This window comes from Rutilus rutilus (genome assembly GCF_951802725.1).
Source record: "Rutilus rutilus genome assembly, chromosome: 16".
In the NCBI taxonomy this organism is placed as follows: domain Eukaryota; kingdom Metazoa; phylum Chordata; class Actinopteri; order Cypriniformes; family Leuciscidae; genus Rutilus; species Rutilus rutilus.
In genome coordinates, this window is record NC_140224.1 from 8805303 (window position 1) to 8824282 (window position 18980).

The 18980-nt window shown below is 45.9% G+C and overlaps 1 protein-coding gene across 1 annotated transcript; it reads left to right on the forward strand.

Moving 5' to 3' along the window:
- Window positions 1-4: 4 nt before the first annotated feature.
- Window positions 5-5923, forward strand: LOC311306425 (uncharacterized protein). Its single transcript, XM_084434820.1, has 2 exons — window positions 5-199; window positions 5005-5923. The coding sequence occupies exons 1-2, from the start codon at window positions 32-34 to the stop codon at window positions 5311-5313; spliced, it is 477 nt and encodes a 158-aa protein (XP_084290946.1). The 5' UTR covers window positions 5-31; the 3' UTR covers window positions 5314-5923.
- The last annotated feature ends 13057 nt before the right edge of the window (window positions 5924-18980 follow it).

Genomic DNA, 18980 nt, shown 5'->3' on the forward strand with positions numbered 1-18980 from the left:
GAGTGCTGAAACTTGGCCGTGGTTTGCCCTCATGGATGAGGTGTTGGGACAGAGGCATTCCACCAACCCCCCTGTGCTACTTGACTCCTTCCCTGAGGACACATCAGGGACAAGTTCAGCAGTGGATGACGAAGATGAGGAGGAGCCACGATCACCACCAGCCAAGAGAAAAAAAGGCCATGTTGATGAGCTGGTCGAGGTACTTAGGGAAGACATCAATTTTCAAGAGAGAGAGATAGGACAGACTATTTTCTCTTATTGAGAGAATGGTTAATAAATAAAATCGAAGTTAAAAATGTGTTCATTAATAATGTTCTAGATATATATATTTAATATTCACTTATAATTTCTCAATGAAAAAAAATATATATATTTCTGTTGTTTATTTTTGTGATGCAAGTTAAAAATTAAACTTGCATATAAGTTGTATATACTGTGTCAAGTAGGTAATTTTTTTTAAGGTACCCTTCCATTGGGGTACCTAGCACAGTGGTACGGTACTAAAAGGTGGAGCTAGACTCACTGCAGGACGTTGATTGGTTGACAGAGAATCGTCACTTGTGCGTGCTACAAGGGGAATGACAACATAAGAAGCGCCATTTTTTTTATATACAGTTTAATATTGTACTACTATTACTGTGTCACGAAATGTAATTTTAAGAGTTCCCTTTCAAGGGAACTCCCGTTGCGTCGAGAATGACGCTATGGGGAACGCTTTGCGTGATGACGTCTTGAAGCACATGTAAAATCAGTCCAATGGTGTGGCGGAACGTCAGAGGTGGGTGACGTCACCTACCAGGAAACTATAAAAGCCGGCCCGAAACAGAAAACGAAAGCTTTCTGAGTCTTCAGTTGCGCTCTGTGTTGAATCTGTCCGTTTATTTGGTGTTGTCTGTCTATATATCTATATATATTATTCAGTATGGCGAGCAAGTAGCAGTATCGAGTGTGTGTCCATCCCTGCCCGCGTTATTTAACGGGAGGTGACACACACACTCTTTGTGTTGTTTGTTTGGGAGAGGAGCATGCCCAGTCAGCACTCGAGGGTGGTGACTGTGTGCATTGCTGTGCGCTTCCATTGCGTACGCTCTGATCCCGGTTGGCACGGTTCAATCCCGATCACGTTCCCCAGGGCTCTGGTCCCGCTGCTGCCGAGGCACAGCGTCGATCTCAGACCTGGGGTTCGCAAATGGATCTATCAGTGGATGTTGAGACGGGCTCTGCCTTATCTCAGCAACCTTCTGATAGATCCAGTGCCTCTCATCAGGGTGTGGAAGCACGCGCTGCGGTTTCTTCCCCCCCCCCGATGGAGGCACCAATACTGCAATTGTCCAGCTCTGAGGAGTTGGACGTTGTTAGTGTTGAAGCTGAGTCTGAGGATTCGCCACCTCAGTCTCACGCTTTTGAGGAATTGCTTGATGTTGTCACGAGAGCAGTTCACAGACTATCTATTGAGTGGCCAGAGGATAGGCAGGACGTTCATTCGAAAAGTAAGCTCGACGAACGCTTCCTGCCATCTCGTGCACAGCCTCAGCGCAGGAGTCTTCCGTTTTTCCCCGATCTCCACACCGAGGTGTCGAGATCGTGGGGAAAACCTATGTCATATAGAGTTTACACACCACAAACCTCACATTACTCTTCCATCCACAAATATAAAGAGTATGGTTATGGGGAGATGCCGAAGGTGGAAGAGACGCTTGCGGGCTATCTCTCTCCAGCAACGGCATCTTCCCTGAAGGCTCCTACACTCCCCACTAAACCAGTTAAATTTACTTCCTCCCTGATTCATAAGTCGTATGCAGCCGCTGGTCAAGCTGCAGCGTGTCTGCATACGATGTCCCTTATGCAAGCCTATCAGGCGGAATTACTGGGTGATTTAGAGGAGGGCGGGGGTATTGGTCCTGACACAGTAGCCGAACTGCGTAGGGCCACAGATTTGTCTCTCAGGGCCACCAAGGAGACCGCTAAATCAATCGGGCGGTCTATGGCAGCCCTGGTGGCCACTGAGAGGCATCTGTGGCTCAATCTGAGTGACATCAAATATAGAGAGAAACATGTTCTATTAGATGCTCCGGTTTCTACTGTTGGGCTATTTGGAGATGCAGTGAACAGTGCGGTAGCTAAATCACAAGAAGCTTCAAAACAGGCTGCTGCACTCCAGAAACTCCTCCCCCGCCGTTCTTTCATTGAGGCTGCTGAGCGGGAGCAGCCTCACTCCTCTAAAAAGAGCGCTGATCATCGTGCCACTCAAAAACAGAGTGTGTCCTCCCGTGCTCCCACACAAAAATCACGGGGACACGGAGGGCGCGCTCAAACCCAGCAGTCTTCGAGGGGTAAGACGGATCTGCGGACCGTCATTACTGCCAGGAAGGCTGCTGGGAAAAAGTCCTGACGTCCGAGGGCTCAGGACAAATGAGGGTAGTCCCCCCCGAAGCAGAGCGGTTAACACCTCTTTTTACGGTGCCCGTCTCTCTTCGGTACCCTCAGGGGACCGTTCTGCCAACCCTGCCGCCTCAGGTGTTACAGGGCGCAGCGGTCTCCGGCGAGCACATATCTCAAAGACCACCCGGAAACGTAGTGGCCTCGGGATGCCCGCCCCCTCCGAGGAGGGTGTTAGAGCAGTCTGTTCGGTCGTTTCCTGCCGGTGCGCCGTTACAGGGCGACAAATTGACTACTCAACAACAACGAAATCCAGAAACCAGTCTCGAGAGGCTGGTACCTCTAGTAGAATCTTTGACAGCGTGGAAGCTACTGTCGAATGTTTCTCGTTGGGTCCTGCAGACCGTGGAAAAAGGGTATCAGATACAATTCAAAAAACGCCCACCTCGGTTTATGGGGGTCCTGCCCACAGTGGTGGGCCCCGAGCAGGTTCTGGTTATGGAACAGGAAGTAAACACTCTGTTAGAGAAAGGGGCCATAGAATATGTACCTCCCTCCAACAGGGAAACCGGGTTTTACAGCCGGTATTTCATAGTTCCGAAAAAGGACAGGGGATTGCGTCCCATTTTAGATCTTCGAGTTCTGAACGAGTCAGTCATGCAGCTCAAGTTCAAAATGTTAACATTGAGACAGATCGTGCCACAGATCAGGTCCGAGGACTGGTTTGTCACGATAGACCTCAAGGACGCATATTTCCATATTTCCATCCGTCCGTGTCATTGGAAGTTCCTGAGGTTTGCTTTCGGGGGCAAAGCATACCAATATCGTGTTCTTCCATTCGGCCTAGCTTTATCACCCCGCACTTTCACCAAATGCATGGATGCAGCTCTGGCGCCGCTGCGCCTCCAGGGTATTCGCATCATGAACTACATCGACGATTGGTTGATTTTAGCTCAGTCGCATCAGTTGGCGGTTCAACATCGAGATGTTGTAACTTCTCGCCCACATGAAAGAGTTGGGGTTACGGCTGAACGCCAAGAAGAGTGTGCTTTCTCCACTCCAGAGGACCACTTTTTTAGGCGTAGTTTGGGATTCAGTGTCGATGCAGGCGCGCCTGTCACCGCCACGTATAGAGTCCATCCTTGCAGCTGTGAAAAGTGTAAAGCTAGGCCAGCTACTCACTGTCAAACAGTTCCAGAGACTGTTGGGTCTCATGGCAGCAGCTTCCAACGTGGACTTCAACCTTTTGGACTGCTGCACATGAGGCCCCTGCAGTGGTGGCTCAGGACCAGGGGGTTTTCCCCGAGGGGCAACCCATTTCGCACAATCAGGGTCACGCGGCGATGCTTACGTGCCCTGGTTATGTGGAAGAAACCTTGGTTCCTGTCCCAGGGCCCAGTGTTGGGAGCTCCTTGTCGTCGCAAACTGCTAACGACGGATGCTTCCCTCACGGGTTGGGGAGCGATCCTGGAGGGTCGCTCAGCTCAAGGTCTGTGGGAAGACCATCATCGTTCCTGGCATATCAATCGCCTAGAGATGTTAGCTGTCTTCCGGGCTCTGAGGAGCTTTATCACAGATCTCAGGGGACACCATGTGCTAGTACATACGGACAACACGTCGGTAGTCGCCTATATCAACCACCAAGGGGGTTTGCGCTCGCGCCCGTTATCCAACTTGGCACGCCATATCCTCTTGTGGTCCCAGAGTTTATATCTCACAATTCTGAGAAAATATGTCAGAATTGCGAGATATAAACTCGCAATTGCGTGTTATAAAGTCAGAATTATCATTTTATTTTTTTTATTTTGTGGCGGAAACAAGCTTCCATATGAACTCCATTATTGAGCCGAGTTTTGACTGAAAATAGTCTACTGTTGCTGACTGTGCAAGACAGATGATTCGGGGTCAGGCTTGACTGAGCATTCTTCAGACTCGTGGTGTGAGCGGAGCGAAATTTGAACGGGAAATAGGGTGAAGCTCCGTCCTTTTAAAAATGCTGCTCTGCGCTCTGTCCAAGATCCGCCCGCTCGCTCCGCTCACATGCTCTGCGCAGAAACTATTTTTCAGCGTTGAATGAAGTTAAGCTTCTTTTTTAATAACTGTTTATATGTATGCTCGATAGTTTCTACATTGGATCATGTGATATGATTTTATTACAGCCACTGATTTGCCAGTGACTTATCGTTATACGCTGGACCGGGTCCGGGCAATGAGCCAACAGCCATTGCATTTGTTTGTTTTAATTATATTGGTTAATTCTTCTGTTTTGCTTTTTCTGTTTCTTCTGTTTTGCTTTGATGGTCATAGTTTCGTTTGATAACTTGTATAAGTGTATCTGTAGTAGCATAGTAAAGTTTCAGTGGTGATTATTTTGTCATTCGCTGTTGCTTTCTCATTTGGTAACCTGCCATCGGAGGTGGAAATAGATGTCCATCCTCAACTTAATGGATCCATACATCACAGACAGGGACACCTCTAGCAATTTTAGACAGAACACTTCTTGTGATGAGGATGTCAGTGTAGTGGCTCTTCTTGAGTCTATGGTAACACCAATATATATATATATATATATATATATAGCCTATATTCATTTTTAAAATTAACTTTCTGATTTGTCCCCCACAGACAGCAGATGAGAGCACACAGTCCCTGACACAAACCCAGGCTGACACCACAGAGCCTGGATCTCCTGACTCCTCTAATGTGCCACCACTCTGGACACCTAAAACTTCTCGCCGTACTCTTGCTTCAAAGAGAAGGGCTGAGGCAGATCAGCCCTGTGCCCTGAACGGCATTAATAGCAAGCCAGATGAGGAAGAATATTTTCTTTTAAGTTTAGCTGTGGCATTGAGAAACCTTCCTCCATGCAGTCGATCCAAGGTTAAAATGAAATTTCAACAGATTTTGCATGATGCAGAATTTAACAATCAGTAAAACAGTATCATGCATACATAAACAAACATACAGACAGACACACAAAAATTCACTTTGGTGCCAAGCACCGAAGGTGGCGTTCTTCTCATTCTTCTTCTTCCATTTCTTCTTCTTCTTCCACTCTGGAAGTCTATGTCAGCCCATAGAACCCCTTGCGGGAAAGTTATGAAATTTGGCACACTGATAGAGGACAGTCTGAACTGTCACCATAGCAAATTTAGAGTCTCTAACTCAATCCCTCTAGCGTCTTCAACTGTCCAAATTTTCACTCATGTTCATGCTAATAACTTTTGAAGAAACTTGCTAGAAACAAAATTATTTTTTTCCTATGATTCCATGGCTGAAGTCAATTCTATTGCACCTTATGTCGTCATTTTCCGTTTTGAAATGTGTCCGCCATTTTGAATTCTCAGAAAAACCTACTTTTTCGAACTCCTCCTATAGGCCATTGCTCTGATTTTCACGAAAATGTAATTAGATCATCTTCAGACCATGCCAACAAAGTTATGGAATTCATGTCGATTCGTCAAACCGTTCTCGAATACTCGAATATAATTCTGGGTGTGGTTGACTTATTTTCATGTGAGTCATCTCCTTAGGTTCCTGAATCCTTGCCGAGTCCAATGATACCAAACATGCCTTACGATTTGGGCAGCGTTGTGATTTAGCGCTTAAAAAACCTTTGCCAATATCTTCGAAACTGTCTGACCAGTCAAGACGAAACCACCGTAGGAAGTTTGGAATCATAGGTCGTTGGCTAATCGCCAATACCTTAATGACAAAATATTAGTAGTCAGTGGCAAGAAAATGCAAACAAAGTCAGGTGTGGGTCATTTTTTATGTGTTTATAAAAATAAATGTATATAACTGCAAAACGAAATGAGATATTTTCACCAAATTTGACACACACATGTACTGTATGGGCTCACTATGAGAACACATAAAAAAAAAAAGGTAGGATTGTGCCTCTTGATGGCCCTATAATAGAACAAAACATGAAATTGCTATTGACTTAAAATACAGTATTGTGATAAAAAAATAACTATACTTAACGAATGCATTGGTGTAAGATTACGAAACTCAGTATGTGTCATCAGCACCATGACCTGAAGGTACTCAAAAGATTTTGAGACAGCGTCACCTTTTGGTCAAAAGTTATAATGAAATTTCCAAAAATGTGAATACATTTTGAATAAACTAGCCTATTGCAATGAAAGTGGTCTTAATAGGCCTTTATCACAGTGCGCGTGACGTCACTTCCAATGGCGAATAGTAGCGTAAACCGACTTCCGGTCTAGTCTGTAGCAATGGCGGCGAGCACAGCGAGGAATTGTTGTTGCGTTCCTAAATGTTTTAATAGTTCTACTAAACAGCCGTATCTCAGTTTCCATTCTTTTCCAACTGATGAAAAAGCAAAGAAAATGTGGATTCATTCTATTCGGCGGGATGATGGCAAAAGTTTTGCCGTTTTAAAAGGGAGTACGTAGGTATGCGGGCAACACTTAACAGAATCTGACTACTCGTCAACAACCGATCGTAAACGCTTGAAACGTGGAGTTATACCGTCCAGGTTCGAATGGAACAACTGGGGGAGTGTTCGCCAGAAACGACCCAATGTACTGGATAAGGTAACGTTAAAGCGCCAACATTGCAGTGAATCAGAGATCAGTGATGAACAGCCTGTTGTCTATTACGGTCCCGTCCCACCCACAGACCATGACTACTCAACACCTCCATGTCCAGATCTTATGGATGCTGCAGCAGAGAGAATTAGAGAGTTGGAGGCTGAAGTGCGAGCTTTGTCTGTCTCCCACATTCAAATAAATAGATTGAGGGCCCTATCTTGCACCCAGCGCAACTGACTTTGTTCACCGACGCATGTATCATTCCTCTTTTGCACCCGCGCAAAGCGCGCTTTTCCCTCCACAGAAGCACGTCGCTAAACTAGGGAATGAACTTACGCTCCCTGGGCGGTTCAGCGCAAAAAAGGAAGCGTGTTCCGGCGCAAACGTTCCTACATGCTATTTTGCAGGTTTAGAAAACAATTGCGCCACTAACCAGGAAAAAACTGTTTAAAGTCAGTGGCGCGTTGCGCATGTTATTCAGATGCTATTTTAAGGGCGCATGCTTGGCCATAATCAATGTAGCGTGTGCACAACGCGCAAACATTTTGATTCTCTCATCTACACAGAAGCAGCCGTTTTCATTTTTGCAAATCATACATTATTACGATAGATAGATAGATAGATAGATAGATAGATAGATAGATAGATAGATAGATAGATAGATAATTTATTATAAAAGCATATATCTAGCTTACAAATTTACCCAAATTATCATACGCCTTTTAACCTAAGTTAATTTGGGTGGGTTTCTCCATCCCCAACGTCCCTGACGAGAGCGTTGCTCTCCTTGGCTGTGAACCGCTCCTGGCGCACGCCTGGCAAATCCGCCGTTATAATAGGAATCCGCTTTAGAACAAGCGCGCCTGCTCTTAAAGGGAATGTGAGATGTCGCTCTGATTGGTTTATTTCACGTTACGCCCAAACCACACCTATGAATAATGAAGCTACTTCAGACCAACCCCTTTTAAATTTGCGCCAGGCGCAAGAGTCATTTATCCTGCCGGGAAAATAGCAACAGCGCCAAGACCCGCCCACAAAGTTACTTGCGCTTTGCGCTTTGCCACTTGCGTTTCAGATCGTTAAAATAGGGCCCTTTGTCTTTCGGATGACGACTTCCATTTTTCACACGCTTTCCCTCAGAGAAGGTTTTCAGGATTTTCTGGGCATCAATAGAACCATCAGCATCGAACCTTTTGTACTGGTCTAAGGCACAGAGACATGGTCTAGAGACGGTTCCAGGACCAAGCCCTAACAGAAAGCTTCAGCTTATTGATGAGTTTTTCCTTTATTGTTGTCGCGTGTCTGCAGGTCTATGAGAGAAGATCTTGGCAGATATCTTCAATGAGTAAAACAACGGTCAGTCGAGTTATCATAACATGGGCAAATTTTCTGTACCTTGTTTTGGGGTCCTTGCCTATTTTGACGACCAAAGAGCAAGTCAGAGCAACCATGCCAGCAAAATTTAAGAAGTACTTCCCAGATGTCCGTGTTATTTTGGACTGTACTGAGATCAGATGTGAAAACCCCACAGCACTTACACTACAGTCGGAGATGTTTTCACATTAGAAAAGCTACCCTACCTTCAAAGGCTTGGTTGGTGTTGCTCCATGTGGGGCCATAACCTTTGTTTCACAGCTGTTCACTGGATCCATCTCAGACAGGGAGATAACAAAACAGTCTGGACTTTTGGAACTGCTCGAGCCTGAAGACTGTTGTAGGGCAGATAAAGGCTTTACCATAGAGCGACTGCTTGAGAATGTGGGAGCCAGACTTGTTATCCCTCCATTCAAAAGAGCAGCCCAATTTACAAAAGAGGAGACGAAACGTACACAATCAATAGCCCGTCTAAGGATTGTGGTGGAAAGAGTCATTCGACGAATCAAAGAAAACCACATCTGGGACTCTACCATTCCTCTCACCCTGACAGGCACAGTGAACCAAATATGGGCAAACTGCTGTTTAATGGCTAATTACCAATTACTTGATGTGTATGATGATGTTGTATAAAACATTTATACAGAAAAGAAACATGATTTAAGTTGCCACTAATCAAATGTCTGTCATTTCATAACTTTAATAAGTTTTATAGTTTAATTTGTACAAAAATATTGAATTGTGAAAACTTGTAAATGAGCTTGAAAGTTGCAAACTTAAAAATGGGAATACATTTTTTTTTATTGCACCACTTTTATACACTTGTACATGTACAAGTATTGACTGCATTGTGACAATTAAAAAGTTGTTACAATTTCTCAGTTGTTACAATTTCTCATTTATTCATTAACAGTTTACAGTGAACTTAGTTATGAATAGGCACTATTAAAAATTTAAGACAAACAGATGCTCAACCAAAATAGACATTTGAAGAATCTTTTAAGAGTAGTTTACCCAAAAATTTAATTTATGCCATAATTTGTTGCATAAATATCATTTTTGGGTAAACTATTCATGTAACAGTAAACAATAAATCAACATCAGCAGTAGTTTAAGTACATCAGCACTCTTAAGAGTTAAAATATAAATAAATATATATATATATATATATATAGAGAGAGAGAGAGAGAGAGAGATAGATAGATAGATAGATAGATAGATAGATAGATAGATAGATATATGAATATAGATCATATATATATATATATATAATCTCTCTATATATAATCTATATTCATATCTCTCTCTCTCTCTCTCTCTCTCTCTCTCTATATATATATATATATATATATATATATAGTGCATCATGTAAATCTAGGATGGCACGAGGGTGAGCAAATTATTGCATACATTTCATTTTTGGGTGACCAATTCCTTTAACAATAAACAAACAAACAATCAATCAGCACCAGTATTAGTTTAACAACTCCTAGAGTTAAAATACACATTGATTCATGTATGTATTAAAGAAAAAAATGTCTACTTTGTCCCTCATCAAGACAATTAAACTCATCTCTCCAGATGCGCTGAATGGTTATATCTGTTTTGGTATTTGTTATAAAATCACACCAACTCAGTCCTGTTACTGCAAGCTGTCCCTGAACTTGCCAGTAGTATTTGTGGCTTTCCTTTAGCTTTGCTTGACAGTTGACAAATTTTATGTTTGTCACCTGAGAAATGTCATCAACGTCAGGGCATTTTACCTCTGCAAGCCCAAAGGGAGGGTTCTCAGTAGGGTCATAGACTCTGCCATCAGGGCTTGTGCCAAGGTGTGGCGCATCAGGATGTACAACAAACCCACACTGTAAAACATTGACATTCATCATACCAGAGTACTGAAATAGCACTTCAGGCTCGAGATCCAGTCCACGCTTCATTGCAGAAATCTTACGAACCCCTTTGATGATTCAGGCAGCTAGTGCCTGGCTGGTCGACTCTCCTCTGACATGACACACCTCACGGAATCTACTGGATGTAATGCGTGGTGTACGCATTTGGTTCCATAGAGCAGACTGTGACTGGTCCCGTGTGTCTTTTTCAATTATTGTGCTTAGTCCTTGAGTGACTGCCAAGCTTTCTAAGAACAACATATCATGATCGGGACAAATTTAAATCTTCCTTCAAATTTATACCCATCCAGAGGAAGCGTAGGGAAAGGAGGGGCTTCTGCATGTTTGACAACATCCCTTGATGACTCAGCAGGGCACTGATAGGACAGCAAAGAACCTTTGGGTACCAGGCCAAACTTAGACTCCACCAGATTCATCTCCGACAAGGCAAGCAATGCAGAACCTTGCAGATCAGTGGCTGAGGCCTGACACTTATTAAAGACTCCACAGAAGAGAGCACCAAATTATTGGGAAGGGGACCTAAAAAAAAAGAAAAAAAAAAGAATAGAATAAAAATAATACTTTTAAAAGCCCTATTTGTACATCTTTTTTGCTAGACATAAAATAATGTAAATGTAATCACCTGTGTAGGCCCTGTAAAGAGTGGACTTAATACTACTTTTGCTAGAGGTTTTTGGCTTCCTCACAAGTAATCGATCCACTGCTTCAGGATGGATTCCCTGTTTAAAAATAAAAATAATGTTATTACTGAGAGCATGTTTATAAACTTTAAAAGCTTAATTTTTCCAAATAAATCCTTTTATGTTTAGAGTTTGCAGCAGTGGACAGCTAGAAAGTCAAAACTTGTTTTTTCATGTCCTTGGAGCAATGAAAACACATAGGACAAAAATACTGTCTGAGGTTGTCATAATTCATGCATAAAATAGTTAATAGCTGTTTACCATACCCGAGTCCTGGGCCTGTGCCAAGTCTGTAGAGTGCTTGTGCTGGGTATAGTGGGTGGTACCTTCTTTAGTTTCATTATGCTGTAGTGTGCACTCTGAAACAGCAAGCCAACCAAATGATTGCATAGCAGCTAGCTCTTTCCCAGCCACACAGGTACAACAAAAAGTACTGATGACAGGAGGATTCTCGTCGATTTTAAATGAAATCTAAATAAATAAAACATTATATACAGTTTAAAATTAGAATACAAATGAAACATTAACATAAATAGACTGCAACGGCAGTCTAACATTTTTCATTTGAACACTTTTTCAAACAAACTGCAACCGCAGTCTAACACGCTACAACCGTAGCAACTATAAACACAAACAAATTTGTGACCTCGAACTGGACCTAACTACAGTTCTCTTACGAGAGGTTCTCTCGTATTGCATAAGTAGCTTACGCTGCGGGAAAGTCTCCTTTCTCGAGATACTGAAGCCAAAAAATTATCCTTAATTTTTTATAATCTTGTCAACGCAGTGCGGCAGCATGCAGACAGTGGCGGTTCTACATTGAATTACACCCTGGGCGAGACCCCCTTCGAGCGACCCCCCCCCCCCCCCCCTTAATTTTAATTGGGGGGGGGGGGGTTCTTACCCCAAAAATTATTTCCCCAGAAACCAAGACTTAATATCTTATGTCATTTTACCACTTTGTTAACGTTATGCATCTTTATTTAAGAAATGTTTGATATTTGGACTGGAAACAAGACAAAAATACTAATTAAGAAAAGCATTTTTTGCAGTGGAATAACTGAACTTGTCACAGTTTTGTTGCAAAGCACATTATGGTGAAATTAGATCTCGTGTTTGAGTTAAAACCGAATTATTGTTAAGCATAGCAAGAATCATAGCAAAAAGGATAACAAATAAGAGTTATACCCACCAATTAATTTTGCCCCTTCATTCATGACATGGATACCGTAATCATACAGAGAAAACATATTTGCATACCTTTATCTTTCGCTCGTTTCTAAATTGGACACCTGATGGCTTTGACCTTTCTTGTCCATCTCTTATTTGGCACTCGACATCGACAATCAACCAACTGTTACTCACGAGTCACGACCAGAAGTCAAGACTAAACCAATTCACCTTGGTGGTGGTGACCAAGTAATCGTTTTGTATTACCTATTTTTATTCAGACCATTCAGAAAGACAAAAATGTGCAGGAAATATAGAGGCCTGTATTTATAATATTATGAATGAAAATGTGCGTTATTTGGAAGAAAGTCGAGGTGTGACTGACTTTGATAACTATATGGATCCCCCCCCCTTGTCCGTTCCATTTGGGAGAGACCCAGAGGTGAACTGTCATCCGCGCCCGCGCCTCCGCGCCCCCTCCCCTTTCCCCTTCTCAAACAAACAGCTTCTGTGCGCGGCATCTTCTCAGCAAGCAGGGGCGTCTGCAGCTGCAGGGGGCGCAAATTTGCCAATTCCCCACACAGTGAAATGATAGATAATAGAAAATCGCTTCGCGGCGCAGATTTTTTTTTTTTATTATTTTATTTTTTTGTGCCGGCGGCGCCGCCCCCCCAAAAATGCCGCCCCGGGCGATTGCCCGGTTCGCCCGTGCCTAAAACCGCTACTGCATGCAGACCTAGGGCAGGCAACTCGCGTGCCCATTGGCTGCCCTGCGGCAACTGCAACAGCCTATCACTGAGTCCTTGGCGTGACGTCACGACCAATGAGCGCGCTTGGCGCGCTTAATGCGTCACAGCCCGTCATTTGGGGTGTGGCCTAGCGTATATAAGCAGGGCTCAGAGGCTGCTTCACTGCTTTCTGTCTCTTCAGCGAAGCTCTTCGCATCGCTGGACTCTGAGGAAGCCGCCGTCAAAGCAAGCGACCAGCACGCCGAGGATCTCAGCCTTTCGCCGCCTTCAGCCTTCCCTGCTTGCTGTGCTATCCGGCACTATATCCTTTTCCGCTCTGTGTTTGTGTGTTTGTGTGTTCGCCCCGCGACACACTTGCATCTAAAAGAGCGCGAGGTGTTGTTTCAAATGCCTCACTTATCCTGTGGCTCGTGCAGAGCCTCGCTCAGCGACGGAGACCGCCACGTGCTGTGCGCTCTCTGCCTGGGCTTCGACCACGCAGCCCGCGCTCTCTCTGAGGGCAGCTGCGAACAGTGTGAGGAGTTACCGATGTCGACCCTACGGGCTCGACTCGCTAAGTTTGAGGATCCTCCACCTTCTCCGGCCGCCTCTTCCGGGCCGCGTAAGAAGAAACTCCGCTCTCAAAGGCCGCCTGAACCGGACGCTACAGCTGAGTGCTCGCCGGAACCTCTCCCGCGAGCCTCGCTCTCTCCTTCTCCCCCGCCCTTCTCCGACGCGCAGCAGCCGGCTTCCGCCCGCTCTGCCGTCGCCCTGGGAGATGACGCAGATGACGCCGCTGACAGCTGCTCTCTGCTTGCGTCTGACAGCGAGGAATGGTCGGGCTCTCACCGCTCCGCCTCCTCGACTTTAGAGTCTGGCAGATCCCGCGCCAGTGTCGACGCGGAGCTTCTCCGCCTCCTCACTCAAGCGGTCGAAAGGATGGGACTGGATTGGTCCCCACCGAAGGAGCCTGCGCCCAATCGACTCGACGGGTGTTTTCTGCCTAGCCGCCGCCAAGCGCCTGCCTCTAGGTCAGCACCCTTCCTGCCTGAGCTCCACGCTGAGCTTTCTAAGTAGTGGAATGCGCCCTTCTCCGCCAGACTCCGCTCGCCAGTTTCTTCGGCTCTCTCCCAGGTGGACGGAGCCGCCGAGAAAGGATATACTGGCATCCCCTCCGTTGAGGAGGCGGTGGCAACGCACCTTTGCCCGCCGTCTGCTAGATGGCGCTCAAAGTCTGCCCTGCCGTCCAAAGCCTGCAGGACCACCTCAGCTCTCGCCGGCCGCGCTTTCGCCGCCTCCGGCCAGGCTGCTTCCGCCCTGCATTCAATGGCTGTACTTCAGATCCTGCAAGCCGACCTCCTCCGTGAACTGGACGAGAAGGGCTCGGATCACTCAGCCTTAACAGATCTGCGCAGCGCTACGGACCTTGCGCTCCGTGCTACTAAGACCGCTGCACAAGCCATCGGCAGATCTATGGCGCGCTCACCGTCATCGACAGGCACCTTTGGTTGACGCTTGCAGACATGAGTGAGTCAGAGCGCTCTGTTTTTCTGAATGCCCCACTCTCGCCCACCGGCCTCTTCGGCCCTGCGGTCAGCGGGATAGTCGATCGCTTCTCTGAAGTACATAAGGCGTCGCAGGCTATGCACCTCTTCCTGCCCCGCCGCTCGAGCCCAGCCACAGGCCGCTCTCAAGCTCAGCCTCCTGTGCGCAGCTCCACACAGCGCTCGTCTCGGCCACCCAACACTTCGCAGCGACGTCAGGGCGGCCGCCCTAGATCGCGCTCGACCAGCCGTCACAGACCGCCGCCCCCCCGGGGTCCGCGGCCCAAGATTACGTTGAAGTCTGAGCCCGCGAAGTCCTCCTAGCATCTACAAGGAGGAAGAGATGGTTGAGTCCCGCTACGGCCGGACCGCCATCAAAGCGCCCAGCTCTGTCAGTCCCCTCTATTCAGGCTACTGCAGCAGCTTACACCGCAGCCAACGAGCCAGTAACACCACTCGCTCGCCTGCACACAAACGCCGTTTTCACGGCGACCCAGATAAATCTCAAAAAGAGTATAAGTTCGGGTCTTCCGGCTCCGGCCGAAGGTGTCTTAAGTGTAGAAAATGTGCTCACTGCTTCACACAAACACGGTCCCCATGGTAACGCGCTCAGAGCGCTCTCTCTTAAAGCGGACACACGCCGCTCGAGTATTAAGTGTAGTAAATGTGCCCACAACTCTGTGCTCACACCTACCCGCTGCTCGCTCTGCCATTCAGTTACCTCAAATTGCTACGGCTCAGGCCGAGGGGATATTAAGTGTAGAAAAAGTGCCCACTCCTGTGTGTTCACTGCCTCACACAAACATGGTTCCCATGACAACGCGCGCAGAGCGCTATCTCATAAAGCGGAAACACACCGCTCGAGTGTTAAGTGTAGTAAATGTGCCCATGTCTCTGTGCTCACACCTACCTGCTGCTCGCTCTGCCATACGATTACCCCGGGTTACAGACCCTCTAAAGCTCCCAAACACTGGCCGTGTTATAAGTGTAAACCCTGCGTCTGCTCACGAGCACGCGCACTCACTTTCAGACACTATAACCCCCACGCCGCTCTCGCGCCAGGGGTGTTTGACAGCAAATCGCGCTCCATCCTCCGGGACCGAGCTGCTGAACGCTGTACAGCCGGCCAATACTGTTTATCAGCCCCCGTGTTCGAGCACCATCCTCTCTGATACAGGTTCCCCATCCCGCGCAGTGCGGCGATCTGAACCCAGAGACCATTCGACCCCTAGCTATGCGTGCAAAAGCATGGGAAGCTATTCAGGGCGCGTCAGAATGGGTGTTGAACACTATAAAACACGGCTATTCGCTTAAATTCGCTCGTCGCCCCCCGCGCTATCTAGCGCAGACGGAGACGAAAGTGGGTTTGGAAGCAGCGCACCTGCTTCAAGCAGAAATAGCGAAGCTGCTGTGCAAAGGGGCCATAGAACAGGTTCATCCTTCCCAGAGTGAGTCAGGCTTTTACAGCCGTTACTTCCTCGTTCCCAAGAAGGACGGAGCGTTAAGACCTATTTTAGATCTGAGACATCTACCTGAGGAAAAATTTGATTAATTCGTTGCTATAGGAGAGGAAGAATTTACTAAACTCGTTAAATCATCTAAATTGACAACATGTATGTTAGACCCTATACCGACTAAGCTACTGAAAGAGATGCTTCCAGAGGTCATAGATCCTCTTCTTAATATCATTAATTCATCTTTGTCTCTAGGATACGTACCAAAAAACTTTAAGCTGGCTATGATTAAACCGCTTGTTAAAAAAACGCAACTTGATCCTACAGAATTAGTCAATTACAGGCCGATCTCGAATCTACCTTTTCTGTCAAAGATATTAGAAAAGGCAGTATCCTCACAACTGTGTTCCTTTCTTGAAAGAAATGATATCTGCGAGAATTTCCAGTCCGGATTCAGACCGTACCATAGTACCGAGACAGCTCTCGTTAGAGTCACAAATGATTTGCTCTTATCATCCAATCGTGGTTGTATCTCGCTATTAGTGTTACTCGATCTTAGTTCTGCATTTGACACCATTGACCACAACGTTCTTTTAAATAGATTAGAACATTATGTTGGCATTACGGGAAATGCACTAGCATGGTTTAAATCATACTTATCTGACCGTTATCAGTTTGTAGCAGTAAATGATGAGATGTCTCATCGATCACAAGTTCAGTATGGCGTACCACAAGGCTCAGTACTAGGACCGCTGCTGTTCACTCTGTACATGTTACCCCATTAGGAGATATCATTAGGAAACATGAAATTAGCTTTCACTGCTATGCTGACGATACTCAGCTGTATATTTCTTCAAAACCTAACGAAACTTATCAATTCACAAAATTTACGGAATGCATAGCGGATATAAAAAATTGGATGACTCGTAATTTCCTACTTCTTAACTCTGAAAAAACAGAGTTTCTAATTATTGGACAAAAAACTTCCTCACGTAATAACCTAGAATACTGTCTAACACTCGATGGCTGCTCTGTTAAGTCTTCGTCGTCGGTTAGGAACCTGGGTGTGCTCTTTGATACCAATCTTTCATTTGAAAGTCACGTGTCTAGTATCTGTAAAACTGCATTTTTCCATCTTAAAAATATATCTAAATTACGCCATATGCTCTCATTGGCAAATGCGGAACAATTAGTTCATGCGTTCATGACCTCAAGGCTAGATTATTGTAATGCTCTACTGGGTGGTTGCCCTGCACGCTTAATAAACAAACTACAGCTGGTTCAAAACGCAGCAGCTCGAGTTCTTACCAGAACCAGGAAGTATGACCATATTAGCCCAGTTCTGTCAAAACTGCATTGGCTCCCTATTAAACATCGCATCAATTTTAAAATATTGCTGATTACTTACAAAGCACTAAATGGTTTAGCTCCGCAGTACTTGAGTGAGCTCTTAACGCATTATAGTCCGTCCCGTCTATTGCGATCTCAAAATTCCGGCCAGTTACTAATACCTAGAATATCAAAATCGACTGCTGGCGGTAGATCCTTTTCCTATTTAGCACCAAAACTCTGGAACAGTATTCCTACCATTGTCCGGGAAGCAGACACACTCTGTCAGTTCAAAGCTAGACTAAAAACACATCTCTTTGACCTAGCATTCACATAATACATTATAGACTTCTATAATTTAATGTTAGGCTGCATAGATTAGGTCAGCCGGAACCGGGAACACTTCCCATAACTCCTGATGTACTCGTTACATCATGAGAAGAATGGCATCTACGCTAATTTTAGTGTCTCTGTTTATCCCGAGGTTTTCCTGCAGCCTGCCGGATCCAGGCCGTATCCAGATCTGACGAAGGACCTTCGCCTGGACCGATGACAACGCAGTGCTGAAGTGCCAACTAGTCTCTCCCTATGGAGGATCCCTCTACCACTATACAGATAAGGTGTTGTCGGGAAAATTTGTTTCGCGTTCCTACCCCAAAGCAACAAAATAAAATAAAATTCTTTATCAAAATTTATAAGGAAAGACAAGTACTTTGTTTAGGCTTGGCTTGTAGGGAATTCCAAACCTGCGTATTTTCAAATGCACATAACGATAGAACCCTTTCTAAATGCGCATGTGAACGCCATCAGCGTTTCTCACAGGTTCGCGTTTAAAGTCTGTGTAGAGGGAATGGTGTCGTCTTAGCGGCCCCTAATTTAATAACAAATGATCGTTGCGACGGAAGCAAATCAATCAAAACTAACTTTAGATGGAAAATAACTTAACTCTGCTATAAAGCCAAAACAATCTCTGTTACCTTAAATTATACGCTTATCTCTGTGAAGCTGCTTTGAAACAATCTACGTTGTTAAAAGCGCTATATAAATGAAGATGACTTGACTTGACTTGACATCTGAACAAGGCCCTCATGAGACGGCCGTTCAAGATGATTACAACCAGACAGATCCTTGCGCAGATCCGCCCAGGAGACTGGTTTATCTCTCTCGATCTGAAAGACGCGTATTTCCAGATCCAAATAACTCCCCGTCACAGGCCATTCTTGAGATTCGCCTTCGACGGTCGAGTATATCAATACACAGTCCTGCCGTTCGGCTTGTCTTTGGCACCCCGTACATTTACGAAATGCATGGACACGGCTCTCGCTCCCCTGAGAAGACAGGGAATGCGAATACTGAACTATCTGGACGATTGGCTTGTTCTAGCGCAGTCAGAGACAGAGCTTGTGTCTCACAGAACAGCGCTCCTCAGCCATCTGGAAGGTCTGGGTCTCTCGGTCAACTGGACCAAGAGCTCACTCTCGCCCCGACAGTCAATTTCCTTTCTTGGAATAGAACTGGACTCGGTGGCTATGACGGCCAGATTGTCGGAGCAGCGTGCGCGCCGCATCCGTCTCCTCGCCGCATCCTTCAAAAACGGCAGCCGGGTTCCGCTGAAAGCATTCCAGCGTATCCTGGGGCATATGGCCTCAGCTGCGGCAGTGCTTCAGCTGGGCTTACTGCGCATGCGCCCGCTTCAACGCTGGCTGAGAGCGCGCGTGCCCCGTCGAGCCTGGGCGGCCGGCGGCTCGCTGATCAGAGTGACTCAGGGCTGCGTTTCAGCCCTGCAGCCCTGGTTAGCAGCCGAATGGTATCACACAGGAGTGATTATGGGGGTGATCTCACACCGGAAAGTG

Excerpts from the sequence above, each read along its gene's own strand:
- LOC311306425 (XM_084434820.1), top strand. The coding sequence starts at position 32 with ATGGATGAGGTGTTGGGACAGAGGCATTCCACCAACCCCCCTGTGCTA. Across the intron at positions 200-5,004 it reads ATGTTGATGAGCTGGTCGAG|ACAGCAGATGAGAGCACACA; the intron begins GTACTTAGGGAA and ends TGTCCCCCACAG.